At 36.6% G+C, this 20,854-nt stretch overlaps 2 protein-coding genes across 20 annotated transcripts in view; one reads left to right on the top strand and one right to left on the bottom strand.

The window, feature by feature from the left end:
• Window positions 1-20,854, top strand: part of dock7 (dedicator of cytokinesis 7) — a 46,482-nt gene that overhangs the window by 8,585 nt on the left and 17,043 nt on the right. For 7 of the 19 annotated variants that reach the window (XM_055053511.1, XM_055053497.1, XM_055053489.1 and 4 more), the window contains exons 12-25: window positions 397-539; window positions 624-717; window positions 819-981; window positions 8,967-9,084; window positions 9,215-9,285; window positions 10,148-10,286; window positions 10,393-10,494; window positions 10,936-11,022; window positions 12,002-12,233; window positions 12,374-12,538; window positions 12,757-12,777; window positions 13,480-13,649; window positions 14,544-14,633; window positions 19,473-19,562. In XM_055053511.1, coding sequence (XP_054909486.1) covers window positions 397-539; window positions 624-717; window positions 819-981; window positions 8,967-9,084; window positions 9,215-9,285; window positions 10,148-10,286; window positions 10,393-10,494; window positions 10,936-11,022; window positions 12,002-12,233; window positions 12,374-12,538; window positions 12,757-12,777; window positions 13,480-13,649; window positions 14,544-14,633; window positions 19,473-19,562 — 1,685 coding nt within the window. The remainder of the gene's footprint in view (window positions 1-396; window positions 540-623; window positions 718-818; window positions 982-8,966; window positions 9,085-9,214; window positions 9,286-10,147; window positions 10,287-10,392; window positions 10,495-10,935; window positions 11,023-12,001; window positions 12,234-12,373; window positions 12,539-12,756; window positions 12,778-13,479; window positions 13,650-14,543; window positions 14,634-19,472; window positions 19,563-20,854) is intronic. The other 12 variants (XM_055053534.1, XM_055053527.1, XM_055053519.1 and 9 more) reach the window with 4 other exon arrangements.
• angptl3 (angiopoietin-like 3) lies at window positions 2,044-5,381 on the bottom strand. Its single transcript, XM_055053671.1, has 7 exons — window positions 4,763-5,381; window positions 4,288-4,398; window positions 4,072-4,183; window positions 3,867-3,980; window positions 3,676-3,771; window positions 3,243-3,518; window positions 2,044-3,160 (listed from the first exon to the last, which is right to left on the bottom strand). The coding sequence occupies exons 1-7, from the start codon at window positions 5,288-5,290 to the stop codon at window positions 2,982-2,984; spliced, it is 1,416 nt and encodes a 471-aa protein (XP_054909646.1). The 5' UTR covers window positions 5,291-5,381; the 3' UTR covers window positions 2,044-2,981.

The following is a 20,854-nucleotide window of genomic DNA, read 5'->3' as shown; positions in this document are numbered from 1 at the left end:
GGCAACCATGCATAAGCCTTTTGTCAATGCATTCCAACCCTTGAAAATCCTTATCTAAAAAAAAACTTTCTGACTACAGATAGTTAGAAAAGTCAGAGAAAATAAACATCCAACAAAAACATGTTGCTAAATTGATCCCTGGAGTGTTACTTTGAGTTGTTTGTTCAGCCTTTGGTCCTACAATGTTTTCTTTTAGCTGCCTTAGTTGCTGGGCAGATTAGAAATAGCTAAGTTTGGGGTTCTTTGGTGGCGCAGGGGTTAACCACAACCCCCTTTTCTCATGACCCACTTTCCTGTTAATTCACTGTCAAATAAAGGCCAATAAAAACTTTTTTTAAAAATAGCTAAGTTTAAAAGTTTTTTATTCAAAATTTTGTTTTTCATTAATGTTTATAGAGAGAAAAGGCTCATGGTCAGAACGGAGGAACTCGAGCATCATGGGAAGGCGTTCCCTGGAGAGGACCACCAGCGGAGATGAATCATGTAGTCTGACAGGATTTAGGCCTGCAACACTTACCATTACTAACTTCTTTAAACAGGTACAAGTTTATTGTAAACCAATTATGTTTTATTATGGTGTTTTTCTTTTTAATTAATTTGTTTTCTTTCATACTTGATGATAGGAAGGGGACAGGCTCAGTGATGAAGATTTGTTTAAGTTTCTGGCTGATATGAGGAGACCTTCCTCAGTCCTGAGAAGGCTCAGGCCCATAACAGGTTCTGACAGCTCTTTTATGTATCACTTTTAGGACATTGGAAAAACAGAACAATATTGTTCAATTTAAATATTTTTTTCCCCCCACCTTTTGTCACCATAGCCCAGTTAAAGTTGGACATCTCTCCAGCTCCAGAGAACCCCCATTATTGCCTGACTCCTGACCTGACCCAGGTTAAACCTTACCCAGACAGCAGAGTGCGCCCCACCAGAGAGATCCTGGAATTTCCTGCTAGGGACGTCTATGTGCCAAACACCACGTACAGGTACACAAAAAATACTTTTTACTTTAAGTGTTTTCTTTAATTATGTCTGTCTCATCATTTTCAGGAGGCCAGTTAAATCTCTTCTCATCCATTTACTTTATTTTGAAAATGACTTGATTAATTGGGTCAGTTCACTGCTGTGATTGTAATTGTTTATCTCATTCCTGTTGTTTTGTGAAGGTCATGGTTGCCAGAACTCTCCACACACTGACAGCACCTGCATGCACAGGCAGATTCGATCTGTGTACACAGTGGATGTTGTCCACCTGAATAAGGGCTATTTGTGTCAAGGTGACTTAGAAAACTAAGTGTTACCAGACAGCAGCCCACAGGGCCCCACTTTTGCCAGACTTGCTGGTTTGCATGTAAAACGATCTTTATCCAGTAGAGACTGATTAATCACATTCTATGATTGAAATAATTTTTTTGTTTCTCAGGGAGGAGGGAAAGAGGGGATGAAACTTTTGATATTAGTATGTTTTAAAAGTATCTTCAAATCATACAGCATAAAATTCCACCATATTATAATAAAACCAAAAGATTGGCATTAATAAAAAATGATTTGACAAGGGCTCTACAAGCTTTACAATCTCAAGAGCCAATTTTGCCCTAGGTCCAGCAAAACAAAACAAAAGAAGAGCCCCATATGTTATATGATGTTCTGAAAAAAGAAATACGCTTTTTAGTTAAAGAAGGAAAAGCACATAAGTATTTTTGCTAGAGAGAGGACAGACATATCTTCTTCTATGACATGCTATATAATATTTGTTTGAAAAATAATAACAATAGCAACCTATTCTTTAGTGAAAATATAGTGCAGTTATTCCAGTTAAAAAAACATTCTCTCTATTAAAAACAGTATTTCTTTATCATTTTGATCAAAGTTCTTATGAGCCTTTGTGGAAGATACAAAGAAGCCAATTAAGGTTGCGGCTCCATGCCTCTCATAAGGACCAAAAAATAAAAATTGGAATGTCTTATTAGTATAGTAGTATCTGAATTTCAAAATTTTTCATTTCCTTAAAGTGTTTTAATAAGATTAATCAAATATAGAAACACATGTTGACGCTCTTATTTATTTATTTATTTATGTTTTTCATAAATACAGTAGGATTGGATAGCATATAAACATTTTTCCAGGAAGATACCAAGTATGACACACATTTACAAAACAGAAATTTGTGCTGCACTAATGATACAAGTCAATATGACCCAATATGACAGTGGAAACTCAAACACAATATTAGCTAACAATGCCAGCATTAATCATTTTCGCATGAACATATTTTAAATACTATACAGAATAAAAATACAAAACTGACCTGACAATGACAAAAGGTAATCAGTGCACTGCCAAAGTTTGAATGACCAATAGTTTGCTGATAAAACTTTACCTTACCTATAAACCTGAGAGGGTGAAATCAGAGTATGGGGTGGTACAAAACAATAAAAAAAATCTAGAATATCTACAGATGAGTAAAACAAAAGCAGCCTGCACATTATAGTTATAGCAAATACAATTCCTATTGAAGCTTATATATTACAATGTGTATGCATTATGTAATAAGACAATGGCTATTCTGCCTGTTACTTCAGAACAACATGTTTCACTTCATAAAGATAAGATACACTTCTAATAGTATACTTGGCCTAGAAGCTGAAATGTATTTAGGTTGATCTGATTGCACAATTTATGATTTAAATTCATTGAGAAGTTTTCTACCCATGCAAGTCCACTTGTATCTGGAACAGAATCTGGCTGCGATGTGGATCAATAGGTGATTGCAGATGTTGTGTAATAACTGTTTTAGTGTCCTTGGTGCATCAGATCCAATAGGTTAACAACCTACATGCCATTATTGAACCATTACATCACATCTGTAAGTCCAATTTATGACATATTTCACCCAACAAAAAGTTAGAAGGCAAACTCAATTTTGCTTTCCTTTCTATGGAAACACAGAATAGCAATAGTATATGAACATTTGAGGGTTGTAAGGTTAGTTTCCGCTATCTGTTAAAGCACGTAAGCTGATTTTGCTCATCTTGAGGGAATATGAATGCCCTGTGCCTGGCCGCCATTGAATGCCCTTCCTCCTCACAGACCGTCCTTTTGTTCTCAAAGAGAAATACTTTCCATTTAGGTTAATTTCACTGCACGCACTCTGCCACCAACCTCCTGCAAATGCATGAAACAACAGTTGTATCAACACAAACTCTGCAACTAATTTCTACCATTTCTGCCATGAGAGATACAGCACCTGTGCAGTTGCGTGTAGTACAGTCAGAGCTGCAGCCGCTGTCGTTGTTCTTGTCTTTTGTGGAGAATCTCGATCCAGTCAGGTTGGTCATTGCGTCAGGTAGATCCCCTGCAAAGTGGCTGACGTGAAGGGTGTAGTCCTCGGAGGGACCTTCCAATGAAAAGCTATACTCAGCCCAATGCTTTTCCTCTTTCCAGTCTTCCACGTCAATTCGCAGGATGTAACTTCCCAGTCGGCTGATGGTGTGTATTTTCTTTAGACCCAGCCAGAAGTCCTCTGTGGGAAAGCAGTCAACAACTTGATCCATTTCAAACTGCTTATATGTGAAAGAAACTTCTCTGAAATGAAAAACACTTTTAAATGCAGCGGTCTTAATTGTGACAAGGAAAGTTGCAGAACTGGCAAATTGCTCAGATTCTACAAGTGTACTCACTCTCTAGGTTTCCAAAGCCTTTTTGATACATATCCCATGTTTGGTCAAAATCCACTGTACTATCAACTCTTTGCTGAATGACAGTAAAACCCTGATCTATAGAAGAAAAACAGAAATGTACAGTTCCATATTAATTCATAACATATTAAGACTTCTGTAAAAGTTAAAAATAAGTTTTCTGTTTTACTTACCTGAACTCATTTCACAGTAAGCATAAAATGGCTCAGATTGGTTTGGTTTGACAGCATAAACTCCACTCTTTGTTTCTCCTCTGGTAAATAACTCACTGCAGTCTACAGGAAGGTCTGCAACATATTCACAAGTGAATACAGATTATAACCAATTGTTCTAAAATTAAGCAATATTTTAATCTAATGACACATTTTAGACTGTTACCACGTATTTCTGTTCCAGTGCCGTTTATTTGCAGATATTCAAACATATCAGTGGCTGAAAGGTCTGAATCCATTGCTTTATCATTAGTTTGCTGGAAGCTATTGAAGCTAAGCTGCAGAAAAAAAACACAAGTATTTTCCATCTTGAAAGAATTTGTCTACATCATGTTTTTCAAGGTGCAATGTATGTGTAGGTTGCTTTATATTCCATATCTACCTTTTCCTCCAGATTTTTAATCTTGCTTTTTTGGTGGTCCAGCTGATCATGCTGCTCCTTCACTGCTTTTAGAAGGCTGGTGATTGTTTTCTCTTGTGCTTCAATTACTTCCTAGAAAATATTTAATTCATGCATAATTTTCACATTATTATTAATACAATTCTAATGTGTTATTTAAAAAAAAATCCTTACTGTTCAACTGTTGAACAAAAAAGCCAGATATTCTGATATACGTTGAGGAAAAGTATGAGAAATGTGAAACAGCAATGCTAAAATAGTTTCATTATGAATAGTGTACTGTTACTGTTATGTCTTCATACATAATCCTTACCAACTTTCTACTTTTGAACATTCAGCAGTAAAGTTTTACGGAACATCCGTATTAGTATCACAACATGTATTTCAGTTAAACCAGTTGTGGAGAAAGGCATTTAATTTAGCATTTTATGAAGTTTTTAATCTGTTATCTCCTCACCTTAAGGGTTGTGATTTCACTGAGCTGGTCTGTGGGGATCATACTCTCTGACAATCCCTTCAGCCTTTCCTCCAGGCTTCCCACCTTACTCTGCAGCTGCGTGCGCTCCTGCAGGATGGTGTTGATCTTGGTGTTAATTTCCATGGATAGGTTTCTGATCTCCTCATTGTTGGCCTTCAAGATATTAGTGGTCTTCTTGAGTTCCTCCTCTTCCTCTTTGATTTCGGATGTGACCACCGAGAGCTGGTAAAAGGAGCGGTCGAAAATGTTAAGCTTTTGGAAGATGTCATTGATTTGGGCTTTGGTCTTGTGGACAAACTCTCGCAAACTCTGGCCGAGTTGGAGGAGCCCGTTGGCCAGGAGGCGGACATCATCCAGCATGGCGAAGCGGGATTTTGCTTCAGTTGGAGTCGCCTCTGTGGTGAGAACCTCTGAGGGCAGGGTGGGGTGCTCCCTTCTGGGTGAGGTGTCCAGATGGAGCGCAGCAGTCGAACCAGCTAACAGCAGAAACAGGCAAAGTAGCTTCATTGTGATTTTCCTCGTCGGATCCTGAAATGTGAAAGCTGTTGGTTTCACTACTTTTTAACTCTTTTCTTCCTCCTGGTGCTTACCACCAAGTCTCCTTTACTGTTAAAATGATTGGAGAGCAGCAGGCGGTGCTGCGTTATATACCCACAGAGAGGCGGGGGGATTAGCTGATCATTAAACCCTACAATGTTTTTAGCTTTGTCTCCCACCTCCTCCCAAATCCCCCTCGAACCCTCCCTCTCCCAAACAAACAAATCACAGTAGTGTGCAAATGACATGTGCCCCCCACCCCTTCTCTACTAACCATTTAACCCCAATCCCCTCTCCCCTACCCTACTCTCCATCTGTGGTGCGGCACTTTAGCTGATCAGCAGAAAGCCAACAATGGCTATCTCTGTTTTTGATGGATCGTCAGTTTAATCAATCTCAAACCATATAACCCTGCACACACTTTGCTCAGATTGATAATGCTGTTTGTAATTAATTCTCCTAGGTTTGATTTAGCATGGTGCTGATTCAGCCCAGCCAGACTCTCTCTCTGTCTCTTTTGCTGCTTCTCTCTTTTTTACTTTGTGGCGAGGGGAGAAGACTCACCACAAACAAGTAGTGAGACCCCGCCACAAGGTGGACAGGGTCTACACTTTTTGTGGTTTTATTGTGTGCTCTGTTTTTCATTTTGAAGTTTTGTGCACAAGAATGAATATAATTATGACAGACTGGGTGTAAGAACTGCATGATAGCCTTTGTAAAAAGCACCACAGTTTAATATTTTTGTTTGTGAAAAAATATATAAGTTGGAATTTCATGGTCTAATTTATTTTATTTAAAAGTTAACTTATGTTTGAATGTATTTTATAGCTATCAACAAAAGCATTCCCTTAAAGCACTTTCTGTACATCAGTGGGAGCAAGAAGAATAAAAAGTATTTTTCTTAATGATTTTAAAATATTTTTTCATACTTGTATACATTAAATTAGAAATCTAAGTTTAAAACATGTCATTCTCCTCAATATTTTCTCAGAAGTGTGGAAAACTTAATCATTCTTAGCTTAGAAAGTGTTTTGAATTGATTTATAGGTGAGCATTTTTTCAACTTATCCAAATTCTTCTGTAGTTTTGTGCATTTATTTTTAAAGCAGTATGCACAGTTTTTCTTTTGAAATCATACTTCCTTCTGTTTTTTTATCACGTGATCTTAAACTTTTGTAAATTAATTGGCAATAATTTCTTTAAGTTAACCAAGTCCCTCGGGTTCAGGATATTTGATTTTATTAGTATGCTTTCTATAGTACCATTATCTATGACAGTTATCAAACAGTTTGACTTTAATAGATTTACTTAAGCAAAAACCTAGAATAGACATGTGAAATGTATTTCAATATGCTGCTAGTTGCTTGAAAACTTAACTTTTTATTGTTTTTATAACCTTGCATGAGGAAAAAATGTACCGTAATCAGAAGTGATGGCCAGTACTCATTTATCTCACACACTGACACACTCTTCTTGTATCCTCACATGCATGAAGACCAACGAAACCATTGCTAATTAATGACAGATGCTTAGATTCGGGATGCTGAATCTGTGTGTTGATGTCCCTGTTTAGAGAGAATATGTCTGCAGGGAATAGTGGTTTTATCATTAAAAAATTCCACCACAGTCAATGCAGTGTGCTACTTTTAAATAGCAAATAGTAAAAGGAAAATTGTGTCATTTTATGCTCTTTTTGAGGGGTTTCATTGGTTGATTTGGTCAATTAAAGCTTGAGATGGCCAAACATCTTTTGCCACATTGCTGAATTGAGTACTTGTGATTATACTGGCATCTAACTTTTTTTTTTTAGAAATGCAGGAGATAAAATCTTTTATGCTGGCACTGTGAGCAAGGCCCCTTATTTTTTGTTCAAAGCAAATTTTTGGCTCCGATAATAAATTGAAGGTTTCACAAATAATTATCTTTTAAATAATTTCTTTCAGAGCTTTTTATGTAGTAATACAGCATTGTTCATGCCACCCCCTGAGTGGAAAGCAGTTTTGCCCATACCAATAACCATCATTGTGTGGTAGAATTTTTCATATTCACTTTGGTGCTGAGAGGCAAAGTTCAGCAGAAAGCAGCTGTTTCCAGAAAAGCTTCAGTCTGCAGACATGGGCCGAATGATGCAATTCCATACCCCATATTGTAAACACTGGTGGTGGATTCCTAAATCTCAGGCATAGTGATGCAACAAAGCAAATAGTTTATCTGCACGCACTAATTTATTGGAACGCTCTTCTGCAACGCACTCTGACAGTGACAGTACATCTTAAAATCCCACACAGGTCTTGTGTTATTTGTGATTTTGAGGCTGGATCACCTTAGTTCCCAGTAATGAAGAATTGATTAAAAACTTTTTTCCTTCTTCTAGCGACCAAAAGCTGGATAAATGTGCCAGGAATTTGTTTCATCAGCTCAAATCTGGTTCTATTTTATGATTTTCCACTGGACCATAAAGATTAGTATAACAAAAGACTTGAGAAGTTAAATTTAAGTAGGTCTAGTGGAGTCTTCGTGTCTGGAGCTGACAAGACGTTCACACACTCGTGCTCCATTGCAAATTCAAATGTTCACTGTTTTTTGTTTGTTTTTTTCATTGAAAAGTACTAGCAAAGCAAAGTTTACTTTCCTTTGTGTACTTATTAACTTAAGCTGAATCTGAAGAGATGAATGGACCAATCATGCTTGCCTCTATTTGTGCTCAATGATAGCTTAACTTTGCCACAGCAAAATTATGTCGATTTCTACTGCAGTTCGAGGTCAATAACCTACTTCAAAGCAGCCACGGCTGTTGCTCAGATAAGAGAAATAATTTTTAGAAGAATAAGTAAAATTATCGGTATGAGACAGAGATTCCCACACTCCTTACTTGGTTGTGGTTCCAGCTGTTGTCTCTGTGGGTCGAGCCCCCCCAGGACTGATTACGTGATTGTGGTTAACCAGCAAACCCCAAGCTATTTTACACTTCCTATAGTGGGGCCGCCTTCTTCTCCCTCACTGTTACAATCAGCCTTTGTGACTCAACTGAAGCTTTAGTTTTGCTTCCATTGATTGTTACATATTTTGCCACATGCTGTTTTTTCTTTGTAGCCAGAAAAAAAAGAAAATTACAATAGTTTCTAGGCTAACATGAAAAAAGTAGGTTAAATATTTCATTTTCTCCTTTGTAGAAATGTAGCTGAATCATAGTTTTCCTGAGGATTATTCATCTACTGTACATTGACATTTTGACTGGCCGAGCCTCCTGTATTTGCCAATCAAAGCATGGCTTATGCAATAGTGTGACCTTTGACCTTAAATCAATCACTTCATGAATTCTGATGTTACATTTTGGGTAAATGGGTCAAGCACTCCTTAAGAATGCCTTTTTTGCCTTGAAAGTAAAAGCTAGCACAAAGTCTTGTCAATTTTTTTAATTAAATGGCCCTTGCTAATAGTGCAAACTAAATACTGAGTTGTGTTTGTCTTTAGGGTTACGTTTTTGAATAGAGAAATTAAAATAAAACTAAGATAATTTTACTGTAAAAAAACAAATACAGTACAAATATCCAACATTTTTGCATAACTTACCTACTCAAAATGCATTTTTCTTTAATAAACTTGTCTAAATTACTTTCTAATGTGCTGAATACTTTCATTTCAGAAATCTGCTGTATGTCAACCCTCAGAGTCTTAACTTTGCCAACCGACAGGGCTCTGCTCGCAACATCACAGTCAAAGTGCAATTTATGAATGGAGAGGATCCAAGCAATGCAATGCCGGTATGCCAAAAGGAATAGTTAAGCCACTCCAGAGAATGTTACATTTGATTAATTATGACAGTGTTGTTAAGTTGGGAATTTTGCCTTTTGCAAAACTATTGCATTTAATACTTTGCTTCTTATCCTTCAGGTCATATTTGGGAAGTCAAGTTGTGCAGATTTTTATAAAGAGGCCTACACTGCAGTTGTGTACCACAACAGGTGAGTGTGTTGACCTCAAAAGATTCAGTACCTTTTATTTTTGATTGCAGTAGCATGATTGATTTGCTCCAAGTGTCTTCATCACAGCCTGAAAAAGTGCTTAACAAAAAGAGCAGATAAAGAAATAGACTGTTCTTTTAAATAAGAATTATTACATCTGAAAAGTTTTCTCTATTGTGGCTGTGTTTGACCTAAGTTCTACCTAGCAACTTTCAATAGCAATAAAAAAATCCAGTAAATTTCTTCTTTTTCTGAATTGAAATAATTTTGTCCATGAGAAATAAGAGCCCATCTCTGACCTCTTTTAAACATTTCCTTTCTTGTCAGTTCCAGTGTATTTGTTGACACTGAATGCTTGTTGTAATGTTTGGTTGGTTCTGAGCTTGGGCCTGCAGAGATTTTCTTCCTTTGGGACCTTAAAAAATTCAGCAGAAGTTTATTGTGACTTGTTATATAATTGGCCTTTTTCATCACATTGCGACCTCGATTTATTTGTTGGCTTGAAATAAAATTGATTGAGAAATAAATGACAAATTTTTTAAGACAATTCATTTGTGGGTTGGGCCAGTAAAGTAGAGTTGAATCTGAGTGGTCCCTGGAAAACCTGCTAAGTTCTTTCTGCTACACCCAAACAACACAATACGCTGTTAACTCTTGTTTTGTGTCATTGAACATGACTATTGATTTTCAATATATTGCCAATTTAGCAATTTATTTATGCAACAAACAAGTTCCTCTGTACTGCAGTACTATAAATGTCAAAAATGAATGAATGATCAACTAACTATATTTTTGTGAGTTGGCAAGTGTCTAATAAACCAATTTTTAAAGATATTTTAACATTTGTCCTTAATGTCTAAAGATCCCCTGACTTCCATGATGAGGTGAAGATCAAGTTGCCTGCCTCCCTGTCAGACCACCACCACATTCTCTTCACGTTTTACCATGTCAGCTGCCAGCAGAAGCAGAACACGCCACTGGAGACCCCTGTGGGGTACACGGTAGGTGAAATCACAATAGTGCTCTTAAAAACATGGATTTCATGCTTGAACGGATGCAAGTTTACACCTACTGATGAAAAAAAATCCATGTGTTTTCCTTCTTCAGTGGATCCCAATGTTACAGAATGGCCGTCTGAGAACAGGACACTTCTGCCTGCCTGTATCTCTTGAGAAGCCACCACAGTCCTACTCTGTTCTCTCTCCAGATGTAAGACCTGCTAAGATAGTGTGTTATTTATTACATATAAATATGGTAAACACAGTAAGGTTGTATGTAATGTCCTGTTAAACCTAATAGCATGTTTACAGGTCTCACAATGAGTGTGACATTAAATGAACATAATCTATGTGATGTCGGCCAACTCTAATTAAAGGTTAACATTTTACCTCTTTAATATCTTCTTTCTTCAGAGGGTTTTGAAAAAATGAGTAGATCTTTAAAAAGTGAGAAATTCATATTAAAAGTGCATGAATATTAAAATGCTTTAAAAAGAAATTAGACAGATCTCTAGTCATTTCCAACACGTTTATTTTTAGCTGGGGTGTTGTTATGTATCTTTGACTGATCTTCAGTTATTTCTCTTATAGAAAGAACAGATCTCATTCGTTCACTCTTTCCCATCTGAATATTTTCTCTGTTATATTTCAGGTTCCCCTCCCAGGAATGAAGTGGGTAGACAACCATCGAGGAGTCTTTAATGTGGAACTTGCGGCTGTTTCAACTATCCACACGCAGGTAAAATTACTTCATGCTGCAGCTTCAGAAAATCTAGTACAGTTTTTTACTTTTTCAGATTAGCTCTCGCCCTCTTATGTGATTGTTTTATCTGCTTATATTTTGATGTAGGTTGTTAATAATTACAAAATAACTCCTCTGAATAAAGAACTACTTTGTTTCCTGGCATAACTTTTGGATCGGTAATCATTTTGAATTAAAAAGAAATTGAAGTCTTGTTTTTCCAACTGAACTCCATAATTCCTTCCTAATACTACTTTAATAATAGCTAAGTGTTACCTTGCCAGTAATTTACTGAGGTTTACTCCATCTCCACATCAGCTGCTGTTTGGAGACTTGAGCGTGGGGCTTAGAAGCCTTACTGCGGCTAATGTGCTCATAAATCACTGCTCTTGGGAGAGATTGGAGTTGTTAGATTCCCACATGTTCTTGTGGTAAAGTTCGTTTTTCAGTTTTCACTCGACGAGCCAACTTTAAAACATGGAACTTATTGCACAACTTGTATTTAAATTGTTTCAGTTGAAATTTGAGAAGTTTTTAACAGAAAGTTTATAAAGCTCTGACTTGTCGATTAAATTTTTTTGTCCCTATTTTCTCTTCTATAAATAACAAAATACTTTATTTCTACTTTATTGTGGAATTGAAACAATGATTCATGAAAAACAGTCCAAAGATTATATCACACAATTTTTTTGATAGTAGATTAAAAGTTAACCACTCTATGAGAGTGACAACTGTGGAAGTAGGACGCTGTTTTCACAATTTGGTTGAGTTTCAAGAATGGTGTGTTCACTGACTAGAAAAACATCAGATTTTCATACTCCATCTGGACAATCAAAAATAGTCAATAAATTACCTAATTTTTGTTGCATCTCCAGTTATCTATTTGTTATTTCCTTTTTTTCATTATCTTTTTTTCTCAACTTATTACCAATACATCAGCAAAACATTTCTCAGGCTTGTCTCCCTCTTTTTCCAGGACCAGTACCTGGATAAGTTTTTTGCCTTGGTGCATGCCCTGGATGAGCATGTGTTTCCGGTCAGGATTGGAGATATGCGCATCATGGAAAACAACCTTGAGACAGAGCTAAAATCCAGCATTGCAGCACTCAACTCGGCTCAGCTGGAGCCGGTGGTTCGATTCCTTCACCTTCTTCTTGACAAATTGGTGCTGCTTGTAGTTCGACCGCCAGTCATCGCTGGACAAATCGGTATGATTCTGGATTACACTGACGAGAAAGGAAACTGTGTACTGAAAACTGAAAGAGATGGACACATTGAATGTGTGGCACCTTTCTGTTCCGGTGCGTTTGGCTTTACAGTGAAAGCTGTAATGTTTTGTGTGTTTCAGTGAATCTAGGTCAAGCATCCTTCGAGGTAATGGCGTCTGTAGTGAACCGGCTTCACAAGTACCTGGACACCAGCCAGGACATGCATGGCCGCAACAGCCTACTGTCCTCTTACATCCACTACGTCTTCCGCTTACCCAGCACAGATCCTAACTCGCCATCACCAGGTATTTTACTGCCAACACTTTTAATTTTACGCTTTCTTTATTCCTGATCTTTTTTTCATCTTGTTTTGTTAACTGGATTAATTTTCCAGCTCACCCTCACTGCTCGTCTTTTATCAGACCCGTCTGCCTTAATTTCTCTTCCATTTCTTTTTTTTTTTTACCTTTTGACCTTTTCCCCTCCTTCCTCATCCATTTTGTCTTCTGCCTGCCCAACACAGACAACAACTCATCTTTAACAGGTATATATGATCCATTACTCTACATTATAATATGCAGTTTTTCACGTAAATATTGTCATCTCTTCACCTCAGACTATTTTAATTTTCATAATTTTTTTCTATTTTTTTAAGACACATTTTTAAATCCAGCTGCATATCAAGTTCTCTGGAAAAAAGAGAGAAATCCATCCACCCACCCACTTGTTTTTCTTCCTGATCGATTTGTTTGAAATATTGTTTTTCTTTCATGTTTAAATATGAATGTTCATTGAAAAATGTCTGTATTTGTATTTAAAATGTTTAATTATGTATTTTCCAAGCAAATGGTTCCATTTTATACCATAATCAGTGTGACCTTATTATAAAATTGCTGTATATACCTAAAACAGTTAAAAGAAATTGGATTTTAAATCATAGTTGTACCTGTCTCCTTGAATTTGGCTTCTGTCTCTTTAAGAAACTCCTAACCTTTCTGACACTCCCCTTTCATTATATTATCACAATTCATCTCTATGCCGTTGACAACTGCTCTTTGAAACACTGTAGTTTGTGTAATAATCTTTTTGTAGATTTAAGTGATGGAAAGTATGATTATTGACGTGAAAAATGTCTATTGAGCTTTATTAGAATTTATAGACTTGCAACCTTATGGTTTGCTGTGGTTCCACCTCCTCACACACGCTACTCGTCACATCCAATGTCTCCCTTTCTGCTATGTTGTAGGTCCTGGAGGGTTGGGCGGTTCGGTTCACTATGCCACCATGGCTCGCTCAGCTGTTCGACCAGCCAGCCTCAACCTCAGTCGCTCCCGTAGCTTGAGCAACAGTAACCCTGACATATCTGGTACGCCCACCTCTCCTGATGATGAAGTTCGCTCCATAATCGGAAGCAAGGTAAGAGGGTCAAAAATGACTTTAACTTTCTTTCATATGTCAAGTTTCTCAGACAAGAATCCTTAATAAAAATGTTACATTGCTGCTAAATACTATGGTTAATTACTTAGCATTTTTACAATCTAACTCATTGATTAGGGAAGTAGCCTGACCCCAAAAGGTAGGTGAAAGGGATCTATACTTCCTAACCTACATGACGCTGAGGCCTCGATGTGCACCATGACCCAGCTGGGGTGTTGTCACCATGTGAACTGTATAGCTAATCTGCAAACATAAAATTGAACATCTTATCTCTAACTGTTGTAACATCAACCTGTCACTGACAGACGTATCTAAAAAGCTTACAGCGCTTTTTCTTTCACACTAATTAGTAAATATTGTCAGTGACATATTTTTGAAGCAATGACAAATGGTTCCATTCATGTTTTTATTGGATTTCTTTGGTATCTTATTTCATTGTATTTATCTGTTCTCATGCATTTTGACTCGTATAATTTGAGATTTCCCACTTTAAACCTTTTTTTTTACTCAGTGTGAATGATTGAATGTGCTTTTTTAACAGTCTTGCTTTCTTGTAACCATTATATGATGGATGCAGCCCTTTATTGATAAATCTCCCCCTTTCTGCTAATATTTAACTAAACCTCATTTTATTTGTGCTCATAGTGAAAGGGATATGAAGAATATTTCAGCCTTGCTTCTCTGTGGTGATGATTTTAATCTTAATTTTCTGACAGTTAACCTTTTTGGGGGGCCTTTGGCATCTTCCAGCAGTCATGACTTTTGAACCTCTTTAACTTGTCATTATTCCTTCCCTCCTCCTTCCCCCCCGTGCTGCTCGCTTGTTTCCTTGCCTCCTGCCTGCCTTGTGTCCTTTGACCTTGGCACCCATAGGGCTTAGACCGCTCCAACTCCTGGGTGCACACCATGGGCTGTAGTGCCCCCTGGGGATCCAGCCCTGGGTCCGCTCCAGAAACCATGCAGGTGGTTTTATGAATGCCCCGTCCTTCACTTTGCCTCACTACAAGAACAACCTTATTCACACTGAATGGATACTGGAATATTTGAAGTTTTGGTCTGTTGTTGTTGCTGATGGTCACAGAAAAGTGAATACATTGTAGTTTCAAACTCTTTTATAAAAAGCTTACAATATCCTTAAGTCACATTACTTTCATTGTCAACCACTGTTGATTGTATACAACAAAACTAAGGAGACTAAAATTGTAGAGGTCCAAAAGTGCCATATTTAATGAAAGTTAAAACATGCATAAAATATTCCAAAGAAAATAGAACCGGAGAAAGTAAAATACCTCGCAGCAATGCTACTGTAGATCATTAGCTGCTGTTTGCAAAGCAGCCAATCCAGGAACAGCATTTGTTTTCCTTGGTGCACATTGGCTGTACGTTCAAGAGCGAACATAAGGTAGATTGTAGATATTAGCTTTAGCATGGTAGTGTGAAGACAGTTTCCACTGTGTGTTTTGCATATGACTTGATGGTGTCAAATCTTCACAGATTTTAGCTATTGACATACGGGTTCCTAACACCCACAACTACCACTATTGTAGTCAAATACAAATATATAGTTAATTTAAACCGTAAGTAAATTTAGCAATCTAGTTTTATTGAAAATAGTTATCCAAGTCTGCAATGACTTTAGTTTGATTTACAAGACCAGAACAAAACAAAAAAAAATATTTCCCTTGAAATTTTTTTTATTTATATTGAAAATGTCCATACATTGAGAGCAATGTGGAACCCAAGTCATATTCCTTGTTTGTGTGTACAAGCTTGGCCTTTAAAGTTTATTCTTATTCGAAATAATTAAATTATTTTTTTAGATAATATAATATGAGCCATATAGGTCTAGAATTTAAAGGGTCTTAAAAATGGACTCAAATGTCCTCAGTAAAACACCTTGGAATTTGCAGAATACCCATTAATTATTTCTTGGTCATAGATTACAAGACATTATGAATTGATGCTTGGAGTCAGTACCGGTTTGGTCATATCTAATTGGTGTAAAGTTAACATTCTGTGCAAATGACTAAATCAGATGTGAAAAATCTAAATGGGAGTCACACTGACCTTCATGAATCACTGCACCAGTAGCCTAGAAACATAGGATGGTTTCTGACTATGGTGAATTAATTTTATATTGAATTAGGTACATAATTTATAATGTCTTTATTTATGTTTTAATTACTTTCAAGATCATTTTTATTAAAATTTAAATTATTTACTCATTTAAGTGTTCAATTATGACATTGTGACACTTTTGGCACTCCATAAAAAAAGTCATGTATAATGTTTAAAAGTGACATGAAAGACCAATACTTTAGAATATTACAGCATTTTCCTAATCTTTAAACCACAATTCTTCCATGATTTCACTCATGGGAGTCACAGCCGCCTCCATGACCTCCCTTTCATCCTAGACCTTGTTCAAAAATGGCGTTAATATTTGTTTTCAGTGATCCAGCAATAAATCGACATCTCAAGACTTGAAAGCAGACCATATTCAAAGGTGCTCAGATTATTTTAGTTGTATCGATGTAATGTAGATTCTCAACTAACATCTTATTGGATACATAAAACACATTGTTATATATCCCTGGTTACGTTGGGTTGTTATAACAGAAAATGTTTGTGCTCCATACATACACATTTCATGTGTAACAAAGTTTTTACATTTATGTGACTGTTAATCATGGTTTCGCACATGAAAAATTAAGTTTAACATATTAGATATAAATATTGTAATTTTTGGGCTGCTTGCTGAAAACGAACAAACTAATGAAGTAAAGAAGAAAAACTTACTATTTTTTTTTAGTTTGGAAAGTATTGATTATTCCAAAAAAATATGAAGGAAGTCTTTTTGTTTACCCATTCATTTTAGAAAAGGCTAACAATAATAAGTGAGACAAATTGTTAATTTCTCATCATTTTTGCTGAATTGTGATTGGATCACTGAAGACTCATGTCGCTGCCAATTATGAAAAAGGTTTCAGATATCAACACCCTTTGCTTCTCACATCTGATGCCTCTCTTTTTCTTCTTTTACTTGCATGAAAATCATGTAGACTCAGATATCCAAATTTGGGACGATAATTCTCCATTTCTTTCTTTTCATATTTCATCATAGGTCTTATCACAATAATTATACATTGCCCAAACATTTAACAGAAACATGATCTTCCAATTATAAAGACTTTAATCACATTGTTTTTTGATGGGGAAGAAAAAGAGTAGTGTTAGAATTTATCTCAATTGTCATGCCAGTTTGTTGTTCACTCTCTGTCTCTTTTTCTTCACCTGCATGACTTGACTCACCCTATATTTTCTATTCACTTTGTCTATTAAGATTTCTATATTGGTGAGTGTGAATGTGTATCAACTCATGTGAGCTTCTTACCACACATTTTCATTTAAGGATTACTCCTGTTTCATTTCAAGTTTTTTATGACATAGGCATTGTTACTTAAAATATTAATCTAATAAGACTCCCAAGATAGGATTGTGTTTGTTTATGAAATTATAAGTATTCTATTTTATCCACTAAATTTGCCTCAGGAAATTATTCATACCCCTTTAACTTTTCCACAATTTATCATATACAACCACAAACGTCACTGTATTTCATTCCTCTTTACTCTGATGCTCCAAAACTAAACCCAGTCCAACCACCTGCTTTCATTAGTCACCAAATTATTTAACACCTATCCACCAGGATATAATTTAATCTCAGTATAAATGCAGCTATTCTGTAAATACCTTAGACATTTGTTAGAAATCATTAGTGACCAAACAGCACCATGAAGACTGAGGTATACAGCAGACAGACATGAGCATATGAATATTTAAAGCACTATCAGATTATAAAATATTATCCCAAGCTTTAGACATTCCAAGAACCCATAATCCAAAATTCCAATAATATGCCTCAAAGACAGGGCTGCCTACGAAAAGCAACACATTGGTGGGACAAATGGGGCCAGTTGGACAAATGACACCAATTGGACTTCCATTGGGGCAGCATTCAATGCTGCCCCAATGGTGTATTCACACCTGACACATTTGGCCTGCTTTAAAAGACCACAGGTAATGTCTCTCGTTGGTCTGGACCTTTTGGGTAGGTGTGAATACACTCAACTCAAATGAGCTCTGGTGTGGCTTGCTCCTGAAGCCAGAAAATGTACATCTTTTTGGACTTCAGGCAGAGCTGCATGTACTAATTGTGCTGGAATTACACCAGATTCACAGTTTTCTGCTTTGCAATTCTGTTGCCAGCTGTTGTCTATTGAATCAAGGCGACGCTGGTCTCCTTCACTTAGCAGCTCATGTTTGCTGACACCATTCCAAAATTTGAAATACCACATTGTGAAACAAATGAGCTGCTCTTGACATCCATAATGGTTTTGCAGTTGTAATAATAGCACAAATGTGCACAACAGAAATGCAGCACTGAGGACTTTGCTTACTTTCCAGGTCTGTGTCCCAATCATTTCTGTACAAATGTAGCAATGATGATCACTTGTGTGGCTTTCTTTATTAATTACAAACTGCTAGCATAAAAACGTTCACCAGGAAAGTCCGTTGGTGCTCTTTTTTGGTCCAGATGGTTTGCTTTCATAAACATATGAATGAAGATGTATAGCAAAATACTGTGTCCAGGAAAACTAACACTTCAAGTCAATAAATAGTTTTTCTAGCAATTTTCACAGGAAGTTACTAGAAAGTGCTTCACAAAGGCAAAGCATAAAAACTTGAGAAATTAGTATAAAAACCTACCAAAAGACTAAATTCAAATAGCACAGATAATTAAATATACAGTCTAAGGGCTTGTCTGCGACAGACTGGCGACATGTCCAGGGTGAATCCCGCCTCTCACCTGTAAACTTAGCTGGAGATAGACACCAGCACTTCTCCCGACCCCACTAGGGACAAGGGTGTTAGAAAATGGATGGATGGATAGCTTGTGTTGTTAGTATTGGCCATTAACACTTCATATCACTCTTATTACACAATTACCACTGTGAAACATGGTGGCAGCATCATGATGTGGGAATAGTGATGAATACTGGGCTGTCCTGAAGTCATGAGACTTCAGCAGGCTACAATCCCTATAGATACAGTTACAGCTACCATAAAATTGTTTAGATCAAAGCAAATTATGAAGAGTAAAGGCATCTAAATACATATGCGTCATGCTTTTCAATTTTGTAACTAGATATATTGGAAATTATTTATTATTTTCTTCAATGTCACAATTACACTTTATTCTGTGTTGGTCAGTAACATAAAAAGCAAAGAAATAAATTGAAGTTTGTGGTTATAATCTCACCAAATGTTGAAAAGTGTAAGGGGGATGACTACTTTTGAAATGCACTGCTAAAGCAAAATAAACTCCAGACATTGTAGGCTAAGCTATCAGTGTTTGTCATTTCAATGTCTCTTCATTCTTGTAATAACCTGCGGGGATGCAGAATGGTGCGTCATCACAATGACTACATCAGAAAAATATCACTTAAACACTTGTATGCAGCCATTTTGCATTTCTACCGTAGGGCATTCAAGCCAATGTTCTTCTTGCTTAGTGGCACAACATTTAGTTGTTGTGGTCCCGTCCCGTGTCTTAATTGTTTTGTGTTCTCATGTCTGAAAAGCAACACAATCACAAAAAAAAGTGTTTTGTGCATGTATATGTGGGGAATGCGTGACCCAGCACAATGTCCCAGTGGCTCACGTGCTGAGTAATGGCCCCACACTTTTGTTGCTCCTCCACTAATCTTGCTGTCACCGTTCCATTCATCCCACCCATAGGCCATGGAGCGCTGTGGCAATCGCATGTCTTCGCACACTGAGAGCGCCAGTTTCTTGCAAACTTTAACAGGACGGTTACCCACTAAAAAGGTAGAGCCGCTTGCACTGGGGGAGGAGCCAATCCTGCCCTCTTTGTCTCTGCCTCCTCACCTGTTCTGTCTGTGGATGTGTGCCTCTGGATTGGTTGATGTCGTATTTGGTTTTTGTGTTGTTTTCGTTGAATGCTGTATACCAATACTTTTGCCTCTTGTTGATATTTTAAGAGGGTTTGAATGTTTTACTTTTTTTTTTTTTTTTTTTTACAGTCTGGCTAAACCTAACTGTGAGGTGTTCACATTATCTTGGAAGTCTTCCCAGTCAGAAAAATCTGCATTATTTTGTTTTTGCTTCTTTTTTGCAAATGTATAAGTATTGTACAGAAAATCTTTTCTAAACCCATTTGATACTCAAAGATTTTTTTTTCTGTTTGAGATTAAAATAAATTCTGTCAGGTTGTGTAATCTACAGTCTAACACTTCTTTGGCTTGACAATTAGTCACTGTATATTTTCTTTCTCATTTTTGTCTTTGTGAACACAATTAGGGAAGACTTGCCAGGCAAAAGTTGGTGTGTTAGCCAGACTACATTGAATATTGGGTTTGAATCTACAGTAGGGGAAATTTATTGATTGGAATTTTTTTAGCAATAAAAACTTTTCAAACTAAATAGCGTTGTCAGCTTCACTGTGAAATGCTACAGACTAAATAGAAACTAGATTTTATTTACACCCCACACAATCATTATTCTTTGGTTATTTAATCTCTGTTTAAAAATGTTTTTCTGAAGTGAAGCACTAAACTTTCAGATGCCTTCTGGATAATCTATTCTATTTCATAGAATGTAGTTTTCTTACTGAATTGGGTCCTTTCCTTTGCACAAAAATATCCCGTGAATTTTAGCCAGTTAGGTTTTATCAAAGTCTTTATCAAGTGCTTTTTTTTCAAAATGTTATTTTACAGGTATTGTAGTGCCCTCTATATTTAAAATGTGTTTAAAGAGCCTTAAAAGTAATACATGCACTCAACAAAGTTTCTCAAGAGGGGAAAGGTCCACAGCAACACACAATAATTTTCCATTAGAGATGTTTAGATTTTTGATTCAGGCTGGTGCAAGAGCCAGTTCAGAGCCTTTACGTCGTCATAACTGAGTTAAGGGCCTGAGTAGTTTATTATAGTTGAACAGTTTTTTATCTTTTTTAGTTTATTGTGTCAGTGTTTTAAATTTGACTGGTCAAACAGAACTTAGCTCCAGAGTTTTAAATGTGGGATTCTGATTGGCAGTTATCACCCATGAGCTCACTTCTAGCACACAGAGAGCCTTTGTTGCTAATCAAGCACCATTTA

The sequence above is a fragment of the Poeciliopsis prolifica genome, unplaced genomic scaffold (genome assembly GCF_027474105.1).
Source record: "Poeciliopsis prolifica strain line A6 unplaced genomic scaffold, Auburn_PproV2 SCAFFOLD002, whole genome shotgun sequence".
NCBI lineage: Eukaryota > Metazoa > Chordata > Actinopteri > Cyprinodontiformes > Poeciliidae > Poeciliopsis > Poeciliopsis prolifica.
This window is presented reverse-complemented; position numbering and strand designations above follow the sequence as displayed.